General features: G+C 35.6%; 1 protein-coding gene across 1 annotated transcript; it reads left to right on the top strand.

Moving 5' to 3' along the window:
• Positions 1–7,127: 7,127 nt before the first annotated feature.
• nkx6.1 (NK6 homeobox 1) lies at positions 7,128–9,727 on the top strand. Its single transcript, XM_062435009.1, has 3 exons — positions 7,128–7,692; positions 8,635–8,807; positions 9,494–9,727. The coding sequence occupies exons 1-3, from the start codon at positions 7,128–7,130 to the stop codon at positions 9,725–9,727; spliced, it is 972 nt and encodes a 323-aa protein (XP_062290993.1).
• Positions 9,728–14,579: the final 4,852 nt, after the last annotated feature.

Raw genomic sequence — 14,579 nt, 5'->3', positions numbered from 1 at the left:
AGTCGACCTGACACACAGAAAATAGACACACACTCAGGAACACACAGTTATAGTTAATCAGTCATACAGGAAGTGAACTCTGAGCAGATAAGAACAACTGGAAAAGTATTTTACAAAAAGTTTGATTTGAATCAGTAGTTTACTTTAACACAGTCCACATTTCTACAAACAGAAAATAGAGAAGAACTTTCATAACATTCAGTTGTTTTCATATTAAATACTTTGTTTTTTTCATCATGTCTGCATAAACGCCCCTGCACTCATCAGTCCCACTGTGCAGTTTCACTTTCTAGTAGGGGAGACCAGGGAAGGTTGTAACATGAGTTAGTTGTAACTATTTAATTCCTTCAATCTGGAACAAATTACAATTCACCTGGTTCACTCTGCACATGCTAAATCTAGTCCTTGTTAGTCCACATGTGAAGAAGTAGCATCCTGTGGCAGACACAGCAGATTAATTGACTTCACATATTTTTGTGATAACATTGCCTGCTTTGTAGATAAACTCAACAACTAAAAGCGTGTTAATTGTGTGTCTGTGTAGATATATTTAATGCAAGTTGTTATTGTTGATGTTTTGATTGCTAGCTGTAAGGAAAGCTTGTTCATAGGTACAAGAGTCTTTAGTTAGGTGTAACGTGTGAAGAACAGGAGGAACTGGTAAGACTGTTTAGGATAGCAAAAAAGTCCAGCAGAAGAAAAAAAAAGCCAGGCAAAAACTAAACAAAAGAAGAAGAATGACATTAACTTACTGCGGAGGCTTGACCACAGTAGCAGGATCAAACCAAGTTAGTAGAGCGACTGACTGCCAGCAGCTGGAGTGTGAAGGTGACTGTATTTCATTCTCTTTTTTTTTCTTCTTTTTTTGCTTGTTTTTTTCTTTTCTTCTTGTGCCGGAGTTTGTTTGTATTTTGCCTGGGAATGAAATACAGTTGCACCACTTCAGAAAATCAACTCTTTTTTTTTTGCTTGTTTTGTTTCTTCTGCTGGACTTTTTTTTCTTCTTTTTTTTGCCTGGCCCTAATACTCCGTCGTAGATCTTGGGTTCTGCTTCTGACAGTAAAACGTCCACATCAGTCAGTGAGATGTTTGTCCATTTGTCCCTCAGGATATCAATCAATCAATCAATCTTTATTTATAAAGCGCCAAATCTCAACAAAGTTATCTCAAGTCTCTTTCCACATAGAGCAGGTCTAAACCGAACTCTTCAGGTTTAATTTAAAGAGACCCAACATTCACACATGAGCAGCACTTGGTGACAGCGGAGAGAAAAAACTCCCTTTAAACAGGAAGAAACCTCAGAACCAGAACCAGACTCACAGTGGGAGAACATCTGCCTCGACCGGTTGGAGTAGAGAGGAGAGAGAGGAAGGAGAGGAAAGAGAGTAAGGAGAGAGGAGAGAGAGGAAGGAGAGGAAAGAGAGTAAGGAGAGGAGAGAGAGGAGAGAGAGGGAGGATAGGAGAGAGAGGAAGGAGAGGAGAGAGAGGAAGGAGAGGAGAGAGAGTAGAGAGAGAGGAAGGAGAGGAGAGAGAGAGAGAGGGGGGGGGGAGAGAGGGAGAGGAAGGAGAGGAGAGGAGAGAGAGGGAGGAAGGAAAGGAGAGAGAGAGGAGAGGAAGGAGAGGAGAGAGAGGAAGGAGAGGAAAGAGAGGAAGGAGAGGAGAGAGAAGAAGGAGAGAGGAGAGAGAGGAGAGAGAGGAAGGAGAGGAAAGAGAGTAAGGAGAGGAGAGAGAGGAGAGAGAGGGAGGATAGGAGAGAGAGGAAGGAGAGGAGAGAGAGGAAGGAGAGGAGAGAGAGTAGAGAGAGAGGAAGGAGAGGAGAGAGAGAGAGAGAGGGGGGGAGAGAGGGAGAGGAGAGGAGAGAGAGGGAGGAAGGAAAGGAGAGAGAGAGGAGAGGAAGGAGAGGAGAGAGAGGAAGGAGAGGAAAGAGAGGAAGGAGAGGAGAGAGAAGAAGGAGAGAGGAGAGAGAGGAGAGAGAGGAAGGAGAGGAAAGAGAGTAAGGAGAGGAGAGAGAGGAGAGAGAGGGAGGATAGGAGAGAGAGGAAGGAGAGGAGAGAGAGGAAGGAGAGGAGAGAGAGTAGAGAGAGAGGAAGGAGAGGAGAGAGAGAGAGAGAGGGGGGGAGAGAGGGAGAGGAGAGGAGAGAGAGGGAGGAAGGAAAGGAGAGAGAGAGGAGAGGAAGGAGAGGAGAGAGAGGAAGGAGAGGAAAGAGAGGAAGGAGAGGAGAGAGGAAGGAGAGGAGACAGGAAGGAGAGGAGAGAGGAATGAGAAAGAGGAGGAGAGAGAGGAAGGAGAGGAGAGAGAGGAAGGATAGGAGAGAGGAGGAGAGAGAGAGGAAGGAGAGGAGAGAGAGAATTGAAGGTCCAGATTACCTGTGAGACGAGAAAGCACAGACAACTCCAGGGAAGAAGTTTAGCTTATTGATGCATTAATAGTTAATGGATATAGATGGATGGATAGAGAGAGAGAGAGAGAGAGAGAGGAGGAGAGAGGAGCCCAGTGCATCATGGGAGTCCCCCAGCAGTCTAAGCCTATAGCAGCATAAACTAGGAGCTGGCTAACTATAAGCTTTATCACAAAGGAACGTTTGAAGGCTACTCTTAAACGATGTCCTGTAGTAGATCTCTGAGCTTTGACACAGATGCTGTCACATCCTCAAAGTATCTCAGAGGACGGATATTGATGCTGGATGAGTCTGTAGCTTCACTGAGTTCTGGTGTAGAAACTTTGTACTGTATGAACTGATGAATCTGAAAAGTGGATTTTTCCGTTATGAATCGTACTAGTTTATAGTTGATTATAAGATCTGAGGTCCTCATGTAAGAAGTGTTGTTTTTCATGCAGCTGTAGTTGCTGCTGAGCTGCTAGTAATGTTGCATAACTTGCACTGTATGTTACAAAAAACTTAAAGCTCACCAGGAAGGATTTAGAATATGAACCAGTGGTGCACTACTGCCCTCTTGTGGCCGAAATCAAAATCAAATCCAAACCTTTTTTTTCACCTGTTGTTGGCTCATAAACACAGAAGAGAAACCAGGCAGGGAGCTCCGGTCCTCTGAAATGAGGCCAACGCGGAAGTAACTTAAAACTGCATTCTATCAAAAGGCCACCAGGGGGCGACCGTTTTGGTGTCAAAAGGACTTCCGTCTCTATACAAGTCAATGGAGAATTCACCAACTTCTCACTTGATTTCTAACCTCAGTAAACGTTTTCAAAATGTGTTTATGGTCTCAATCGCTAGTTTAAAGCCTTCTTCAATGCAGTATGATGTTCATTTGGGACATTTTGGCCTCCCTGATTTTATATGTGACGATAAAGCAGGGTATGCATTAGGGCGTGGCTACGTGGTGATTGACAGGTTGATTGGTTCACAGGTTCAGGAGGGCGCCTCATGCTCCTCCTGATGCCCATATAAGTAGAATCCCTGTTTTTATTTTTCCCAGCATGCACCTGAAATGTTCAAGATGGCGCTGCTCAGATCCGATACTATTGGCCTCCGAGCAGCAGTCCACAAACCAATGGGTGACGTCACGGATGTTACGTCCATTTCTTATATACAGTCTATGATAGAAACTCATTTAGATCAGAGTTAGAAACTGGATCTCCACAGACTAAAATTCTTCCATAATGTTTTTTTCCCTTGATGCCTCTAATCATTTTGAGTGTCTTAACATTAATTAATAAAGAAAAACATGTTTTATATCATTTACAGTTCACAAGAGTAATAATTATTATGTGCCTTATTATAAGACATGTTTACATTTTGGTCTAATTTTGGTCGTGCTTTACTTTGGAGAGCTCAGATTGTTGACCTACATTAGTCATTTGTAGTTTAAAATAATGATGATGGTTATTAATAATTATAAGATAAGATAAAATCAGATATTCCTTTATTAGTCCCACAATGGGGACATTTGCATTGTCACAGCAGCAAGTGGACAATAATAAAATAAGCACCAAAAAACCTATAAGAACAATAATAGTAAGAAATATGTTGTAAAATAGTCGTGACATTATTTACATTATTTACATTATTAGAGTAATATTAGTATAGAGTGGTAATATAGCAGATATTCTTATTGCACAGATTAAAGTGAAATAAATATAAATGTATATTATATGAATATTGCACACAATTATTAGTGTTGTCCGTATACATGAAATACTTATAATAATAATAATAATAATAATAATAATAATAATAATAATAATAATAATAATAATAATAATAACAATAACTTTATTTGTAAATGCAGCTCAGAGTGTTTAACAATAATATAAATGAGCTTCACATTAAAGGAACATAAAACTAAAGTTAAACAGAAATAAAAACATTAATATAAAACAACATGATATTAGAATAAAAATAACAATAAAAATAGTAAAAGTAGTTTAAAAAACAGAATTAAACAATATATAAGATCATGTAAAATACAACTATTAAAGAAGTGCAGTAGTGATAGAAAGCAAATTAAAAGAGAAGAGAAGAGCTGCAGTTCTGTGTTTGACCACCAGGTGGCGCCTCTGTACCGCTGAGTGATCAGACCTGCTGCTGCTGCTGTGTGTGTGTGTGTGTGTGTGTGTGTGTGTGTGTGTGTGTGTGTGTGTGTGTGTGTGTGTGTGTGTGTGTGTGTGTGTGTGTGTGTGTGTTATTTAATTGATCACTTATATCCGTTTCATTTTAAACACTCAGAGATCGATAATAAAACACTGACATCATGTGACCTCACGTCTGATTGATTATCAGCTCTGATCAGATCCTGAGTCATCATCAATAATAATAATAATAATAATAATAATATAAACACACGTTACTTTCAGATATATTTTATTTATATAATTTTCTCTTTGATAAATAAATAAAAAATAAATGAATCCTGATCAATATAATAAAAATCTGATGAGTTTTGAGCATTTTTATGATCATTTAATAATAAATTAATCTGATCTCATCTGTTTCTTTATGACAGTAAACTGAAGACGTTTAAGACTTTAGGAACATTTTTCATCATTTTATGAATCAAACGATTAATGTGGAAAATAATCTTAAATCTTAATGTGATCCGATCATAAACATCATAAACATCCTGTTAATGATCATCCTGTCTCTGAATCTGAAGCTGTTTAGTTCTGCCTGAAGTTTAATGTTTAATAAACTTAAACACATGATAGAAAATACACGTATGACTCCTTTTAATCAATAATTAAATCAGTTTAGAAACCTGTCAGCAGCACGTGTTCAGCTTCCTGTTTAATATGATTGATTATTTATTGATTGATTATTTATTGATGAATCAGACGAATGATTTTAAACAGTGAGAATCAACTTTAACCCAGTTTTAGTGTCTTTGTCTGTTAACTCAAATATGATGTGAGACTCTACAGCTGATCACATGATCACCTGATCACATGATCACATGATCACCTGATCACATGATCAATCAGCCAATTAACAGTCAAATGTTTTGTTTATTTCAATTTAAGCAAAAAAAAAAAAGCCAAATATTGTGTCTGCAGCTTCACATGTGAATATTAAACTGACACAATAAACACTTTATACACTAATCAATCATTGATACTGATCAATCAATAGATTATTGATACTGATCAGTGGATTATTATCAGCTTTCAGCTTTATAACAAACAGAAACTAAAACTATTAAAATCTTTAAAATGATTTTAACAGTCAGAGTCGCTGCTGGTTTATAACTATATTAATATTAACCCTTTAAATGCTGTTAATCATCATTAATCTCTACATCAGTCATTAATAAAGGTTTCATTAATCCTTCCTCATCACTATTTTATGGTCCAGATAAACATTTTATAGAATATAACATCTTTAAATGCTGATTTTTGGTGACACAACATTAAAAAACATGCATTTTATTTCCATGTTTGTATATTCAACGATGTGTTTTTAGTGTTTTAACGTCTTAAGTATAAAAACGAGTCAAATCAGAAGAGGAGGAGGAAACCTGCAGATCTTTGTTTTCACTTTATCTCCGTTAATAAACATTATCAAACATGTTTAACTGTATAAAACCACCTTGAGTTTAGATTCATAGAAATGTGTTTATAGCAGAGTCACATGATGCTCAATCATTCAGTTTAATGTTCATTTATTAAAAAATACTAAAAGTTACGAGGACTGAATATTACTATCAATATCAGTTCATTTATCAACAAGATGTTTGAAAACTGTGACTTCAGTTATTTTATTCATATTTTATAGAGTCAGCAGAAAGAGAATAAAGTCAGATTATTATGAATTTAATGTTAAAAAGACAGAATTCAACACTGAACATTGATTTTATGACTTTTAATCAAACTACAAAATAAGACGTTTTAAAATAAATCTGCTGATCGTGTTGTTTTTAATCTTAATTTAATGATTTGAGTTCATTTATTCAACTAATTTTAACTCAAAAGCTTCCATTGACCTATAATGTAAAATGATTAAATGTGAATATTTATGACACATGAGATGAATTCACTACATTCCTGTGTGATTTTTTACAGTGTTCTCGGTTAAAGTTTTAACCTGCTGATGTTTTTAAAAGTGTTTAAATATGAAATAATTTCCTCAATAATATAAAAATAAGATAAAATAAGTTTTCTTCTGATAAAATATAAAAATCATTCTTCTCTAAACTCTAAAACATTAAAATAAAAACGGACTTTTTTTTTTATCAGTTTCTTTCTTTTTTCCTCCTCTGATTGTGTCTCAGCCGCTCAGCCAATCAGGAGGCCTCCCGAAATCCAGGCTGCCTACGTCACGGCCAGCTCAGCCAATCGGAGCAGAGGTCCCCGCCCCGGTGGTCGGTGTAGTCGGTAAAGTTTGGGACCGAAAACATCAGAGACAAGATCATGTTTTATTACCTCACAGTGAGACGCTGCCGCGGGACTGTGCGGGACTCTGACTGCGGGACTCTGACTGCGGGACTTTGACTGCGGGACTTTGCGGGACTCTCAACACTTTGGACTTCCAGCAGGATTCTTTATAAAATGGGTTTTAATCTGCGGGTGTGTGCGTGCAGCTGCGGGTTCTAGTCTGCACTGTGTCGGGCTCTACTAAACCCGCAGAAAGCGTGCTCCAGCCCCGCACGCTCCCCCGCACAGAGGGGGGGTTATGTTAGCCGTGGGTCCCATGGACGGGTCCCGCCAGAGCGCCTTCCTCCTCAGCCCCCCCCCACTAGCAGCTCTGCACAGTATGACCGAGATGAAGACTCCTCTGTACCCGGCCTACCCGCTCTGCTCCACCGGGCCGACCTCCTCCACCTCCCCGGCCACCACGTCTCCTAACCCGGGCGGGATGGCCGTCTCCTCCCCGGGGATCAAGTCCTCTGCGGGGCTTTCCTCCGGTCTCGGTTCCCCGCATCTCTGCTCCTCCGCGACCCCGCACGGAATAAACGACATCCTGAACCGGCCGATCCCGACTTGCACCGGAGGCACCGGAGCCGTAGCAGCAGCCGGAGCCGCCTCCTCTTCTTCCGCTGCGGGGCTTCTTGCGGGTTTGCCCCGGTTCAGCAGCCTCAGCCCGCCGCCGCCTCACGGACTGTACTTCAGCCCCGGGGCCGTGGCCGTGGCCCGGTACCCGAAGCCTCTGGCGGATCTACCGGGCAGGACACCGATCTTCTGGCCGGGAGTCATGCAGAGCCCGCACTGGAGGGACGCCAGATTTGCGTGTTCAGCCCGTAAGTGTGCGGGATCACCGGGACTAAACGTCACTTTAAAGGCTTTTTAACCGCCGAGAAGAAGAAAGGAGTTTAACTTTGTTACTGCTGATTAATCACCAGAATAAAACAAACTCAGTTTAATGAATTTAAAGAGAAGAAACTGATCCAAAGTGAATTTTATTTATAAATATTTATTATTTCAACAGAGAGAGAGAATGATGAGTTTATTAGTAGAAATAATTCCGCTTTATTATATTAAAAGGTTCCTTTTATAAAGTCAGCAGGTTCAGTCTGAATGAATAAATGAGTTTCACAGTTTAAAATAAAAACAGAAAGTTTTATTAAAAAGATAATTAATCCTACATGAGATATTTCAGTCTGGGTCAAATTTCATCATTTAAAACCAAAACTTAAATAATCATTTCTTCTCTTTTCCTCTTTGAGGCCATAAACACATAAAACATGGATTATATTTCTCTCATTGAGTCTAAATGTGATGTTTTACAGCCTCATTCACACATTGGTTCTAAACCTTTATTAAAACATGTTAAAGATTCATTCTGTTCGTTACAAGATGAAAACATGAAACTCAGCTTCAGCAGGATCTCTGATGTCAGCAGTGATTTCTGTTATTCTTCATTTATACAATATACACACAACCTGTAACTATAGCAACCATACAACGACCTGTATCTATAGCAACGGGTTCAATTGATTTAGTTTAATATCATTTATTATTATTATTATTATTATTATTATTATTATTATTATTATTATTATTATTATTATTATTATTATTATTAGGTCTATTATAATTTTAAAAAACAGGAATCTTTAAATGTTTTTTCTGTTTCAAAGAATTTAAATTTCTGAGCATTTTAAAGTAAAATCCAAACATCACTGATAATAATAATAATAATAATAATAATAATAGTATATATTTGTGTCTCTCGTCCACAGATCAGAACTCGGTGCTGTTGGATAAAGACGGGAAACGGAAGCACACGCGACCCACGTTTTCAGGACAGCAGATTTTTGCTCTGGAAAAAACTTTTGAACAAACTAAATATCTGGCGGGACCTGAGAGAGCGAGGCTGGCTTATTCCCTGGGAATGACGGAGAGCCAGGTGAAGGTAAGCATCATTAACTCATTTATTCATGTTATAATAAGACAGAAGAGAAGAGGAAACACTAAAATAATAAATTATAGGAATAAAGAATCACACTGAAATAAACTGGATGCATTTCTGTTCATTAATGAATCAATTAATGAGTTTTATGTTAATAATCTGACATTTTCCCGCGTGCATTCAGCTCATTTTAACTTCTTCTTATTAAATTAAAAAGCCATTTAATGCACGAGGCCTTTCTATCATAAAGGTCACGAGCTTCATTCGAGTCCAAATTGCTCCCATAATGCATCAGGTGTATTTATTTATTTTTAATGCTTTTATTTTTAAATTGTATTTTATGTGAACAAACATGCAGGATTTATTTTAATTATAAATGTGATTTTAGGCTAAGTATGAATAATAATTAGGCTGCTGTGGTTTATTTCTTGCATTTATAGAAACATGCATGAAATATTCTGTATATATGAAATGTTATTATACATTTTATTATATTTATAAAATGTTATAATTATGATTTTAGTTTATTTTTGTTTCTGGAAAATGTGAAAAATCTGCAAAAAAAGCTGCAGGATTTGAACGATGAAAACCTGCAGACAGTGACAGTGTGTGTGTGTGTCTCTCTCTCTCTGTGTGTGTGTGTGTGTGTGTGTGTGTGTGTGTGTGTGTGTGTGTGTGTGTATTGTCAGGTGTGGTTTCAGAACAGGAGGACTAAGTGGAGGAAAAAGCACGCAGCAGAGATGGCCACCGCGAAGAAGAAGCAGGACTCTGAGACGGAGCGTCTGAAGGGAAACTCTGAGCAGGAGGAAGAGGACGATGACTACAACAAACCTCTGGACCCGAACTCTGATGATGAGAAGATCACACAGCTGCTGAAGAAGCACAAACCGCTGCTGCACACATCCGAGAACGACAGCTCCTAAAACTGTGAGAGAGAAGTGATGAACCAAAGAACTCTGCTGCTGCTGCTGGAGTCTGCAGCTTCACTTCTTCCTCTTCCTCTTCCTCTTCCTCTTCCTCCACTTTTTTCCACTTTTCATTTTGTGACTTTCTTTTTTCTTTTTTTTGCACGAAGTCCGGACCGGAAACCAAGAAGAGTTGATTTTATAATCCGGACTCGAACACGCGACACTTACCTGTAAATAGAAACGTGAGTTGTATCCAATAGAAATTATCCTGCTGTGAATAATTTATGTGTATAAAAAAAAAGAAAGAAAGAAGAAAAAACAGTTTTTTTGTAAAGATGCTCAGCTGAAAAAAAATCACTTTTTATTTTGTTTCTTATAATAAATATTAATATTAATAATTATAATAATCACAAAAAGCCTCCAGCAGAGTCCGTGAAGGCCTCACCTATCAGATTATAGGATGCTCTTTGAACGCACCACCACCTGTACACACACACACACACACACACACACACACACACACACACACACACACACACACACACACACACACACACACACACACACACACACACACACACACACACACACACACCTGACTGACACAAACCTTTATTTATATGTTTTAAGTTGTGACTGGCGCCTGCGCAGTTGTGTATCATCGCAGGCTCATGTAATGCACTTTTATTTAATAAAAACTCAAATGTTTGCTGTTTTTTTCACCTCGCGAGATCTTAATGAACACGCACGAGCTTTAATTGATTAATGGTTTAATAACAAGGCAAACAGAATAATTCATTTATAAACACTTTCTGTTGCTGCTGCGCATAAAACAACCTTCATATTATTTATATGATTATTATTGTTCTATATTTTATGTGTTTTATTTTCATTTTAAAGTTTTTCGGGATTAATTCACATTTTAAACATTTGGAAGCAGCTTTGAACCAGAAGCAGCAGCTGTGAAGGAATCTGACACAAAGATGTGAAATATTATAATTTAAAATGTAATAATTGAAGGTTTTGGCGGGTTTTCTTGGCGGGATGCAGCTGACACGTGCGTGCAGCTTCACGCTTTTTCTTCTCAGATTGAAAAACGCGTTGAAGCGACGCAGCTGATGTTTCATTCATCACGTGGGGATCCAGATGTGACGCCACGTGCGCCTCATCATAAAGTCCACAAACAAAGAAAAAAAAATAAACCAAGAAAGAAGATTTATGAAGGAAAATAATGTCATAAAAAGAGAAAAGAAAGAAAAGGATTAAATGTTGCTGGATCCAGAGTTTAGAGGCCGGAGCTCAGCCGGAGATTCATCCGAACATCAGCAGCTTCAGGCGGCTGCAGTCAGCGCGTCTCCCCGCTGATTGATCCGTGAGTTTAAACACCTTTAATAAACATATTAATACTTTATTATTTATTATTAATATGTAATAATAACAGTCAGGATTTTATTTATTATTCCTGTAATAATAAAACATTAAATTTAGATACATCAGCTTTTTAAACGCTTCTTTAGTTCAGCATCGTTTTGGCTCAAAGTTGAATTTATAATAATAATAATAATAATAATAATAATAATAATAATAATAATAATAATAAATCGTCTTTATATTCATTTCATTTCGGAAGGTTTGACATTTTCACTTTGATGAACATTTAAACTACAAGCTACTAATATAGTGATGAATGAAAAACACTAAGAACAGCACATATACATATATAAATATAAATATATATATAAATATATATAAATATACAACTAAGGAATGAAAATAGAGACAATGCGTTTAAAAAAGATATAAATAAGACTAAAATGAGCGTTTTTTAAATGTCTGTATAAATGAGATCAAACTGGATTAAACTGATCAAAGTCACATCAGCTGTTAAAATCTACATTTAAACTCTTTTATCTACTTCCGGGTTTTATTTGAGTCAAATCTTTAAATAATAATAATAATTATAATTATCATTAAAATCATTAACACGTTAATCAATAATTAAGCTTTGAGTCAGATGATCAGACTGAAGCTTTTATAGGTTTAATATTTAACTTTGTTACAGAAACAGAAAAAATAAAAAGATTCTCAATTTAAATGAAATGTTTAATGTTTATTTTCTGACGCTCAGAATCAAATCTGTGTTCACGTGAAGAGGAGACACGTGACACGATGAAGAGTCATCATCATCATCATCATCTTCATCATCATCATCTTCATCACTATCATCATCATCAGGACCTCTGATGTTTATCCGCTGACCCTCCGCAGGGTCGCGCCCCTCAGGTTGAACCAGGACGGAAGTCTTCATCTGAATTCATTTTATTTTGTTCAATTCAAAAAATCAGCCTGAAAATGTTTAATCAATGAATTTTAATTGATTAATTGATTAATTGATATAAAATGAATGATCAGCTGTTTTAATCAGTTTCATTAAATATCAGCTTTAACTTTATTATTATTTTCTCTTTTTATAAACTGAATATTTATTCAGTTATTTATTATTTTTCTTCTTCAGCTCATTAAAACCTCCAGAGACCCAACATGAGGGGCGGGACCCTGAACAGGCCGCCAGATAAACATCAGAGGTCCTGATGATGATGATGATGTTTAAATATGTTTAAATATGTTTAAATATGTTTAAATATGTTTAAATATGTTGGTTAAATGTTATTTTAATGTTATATTTCAATCATCTCAAACACAAACTGTCTGTAAAAATACAGTTTAGATTATTCAATATTTTAAAGGTTTAAAGGTTAAATCTCCTCACACACACACACACACACACACACACACACACACACACACACACACACACACACACACACACACACGCACACACACAAATCATCTGAACGTTTGACACATAAACATGTTTCATTTATGATTTAATATCCTGATAATAACTTTAAATATAAAATAAAACATCAATAGAAACAATATATTTAATATTTCACATTTAACACGATTCTGTCAGAAATAAAAACATTAAAAAGTATAAAATAAGATAAAATGTCTTTAAAGTCACTGTGCTGTAAATACAATGACAGGCTGGATCTCATCACACATTATACTGAATATATTTATATCTATATATATATGTATATATATATATATATATATAGATATATATATATATATATATATACATAAATACTAAATACTTACAGCAACACAATCAATCACAAGCCTTTATCAACAGTGTGAATATAACACTAGTTTATAATTAACATATATATAAATAATATAATATTTAAAGGTTTGAATCATGTTTTAACTTTTGCATCATAACTGAGATTATTTATAATTATTAATAACTGTAAATATAAAGAAATGTGATTTTAATGAGATGTTTTCAGGTTCCAGCTTAAAACAACAGATGAATAATTAAATGTGTGTTTGAGCTTCTGAAATGTTTCATATCTGCAGATTTTATGATTTTATTACAAACTGAATATTTTTAATCCGTCGAGTCAACGAGGTAAAAACTGATTTATATATTTCAGTCTTTAGATTAAACAGATTTATTTTATTAAGTTAAATATAACAAAACAAACATTAAATAACTTCACATTAATAAAAACAACAGAAGATATAAATGAGATAATTCTGCTTTATGTTTATTACTGAGCTCATAGACGATAATAGTGAGTTAAACTGCTTTATATTAAATGCTGTTCATATTATTTTGTCCACGTCATTAACATACATGGGAGTGGACAAAATAATACGAACACCAGTCAGAATAAAGCCAGCGAGAATAAAAAGATTATTAAATATTCACACAGATGATTTCTCTTGTTTTTAATCTTTAATTTAATAAAATATAATTCAACCTTTAATTATTATAATAATCCAACATGTCAAACTTATTGTTATAAAACATAAAACATAAAATATTAAACTCAGCAGCTGTTATAATAAAATAAACTATATAATGTTTTATAAACTGGAAATAAAAACATTTATAAGCAGTTAATAACCTGTTTATAAATCACTATAACACATTAATAAGCAGATATATTTAAGTGTTTATTAAGATATTATAAAGATATTATAAAAGTCACATCTGCAGAATGTTTCCACATCATTTAACAATCAGTCTCTTCTTATAAAAGCTTAATAAATAGTTTATAATCGGCTCGTTAATCATTTATAAATCAATAATAAGCTGTTAGAACCAGCTGGTTGCCAAATAGTGATCCCATATTTATACAGTGAGCAGCTGATTGCCAAATAGTGATCCCATATTTATACAGTGAGCAGCTGATTGCCAAATAGTGATCCCATATCTATACAGTGAGCAGCTGGTTGCCAAATAGTGATCCCATATTTATACAGTGAGCAGCTGATTGCCAAATAGTGATCCCATATCTATACAGTGAGCAGCTGGTTGCCAAATAGTGATCCCATATTTATACAATGAGCAGCTGATTGCCAAATAGTGATCCCATATTTCTCTGTATTCTCAGCTTTGTCTCCATCAGGAAGCATCTTTAGTTTCTATTGTTTCAGTGAATTCTCTTCATGTTCATTAACATTTATTTATTTATGATTTATAAACTATTTAACACTAAAAGGAGCCTGTGTGTAAATCATTTCATCATTTACTAAAATAAATACACTGGTACAGTCAACCTTCATCTTGCCAAATAGTGATCCTGCATTGATGAATGAGGAATTAGATTATAACTCATTTATAACTGTTAATTAATACTTTATAAAGTGTTTACAATCTAATTAATAACTCATTTACAATCATCTATAAACCTTTTATAATAGTCTGATTATAAAGTGATACACTTATTATTTTATAACTTGTGTTTTTTTATATTTCTGCAGATCTGATGAGATGAATAAAGTCAAC

This window comes from Scomber scombrus, chromosome 15 (assembly GCF_963691925.1).
Source record: "Scomber scombrus chromosome 15, fScoSco1.1, whole genome shotgun sequence".
Classification (NCBI taxonomy): domain Eukaryota; kingdom Metazoa; phylum Chordata; class Actinopteri; order Scombriformes; family Scombridae; genus Scomber; species Scomber scombrus.
This window is presented reverse-complemented; position numbering and strand designations above follow the sequence as displayed.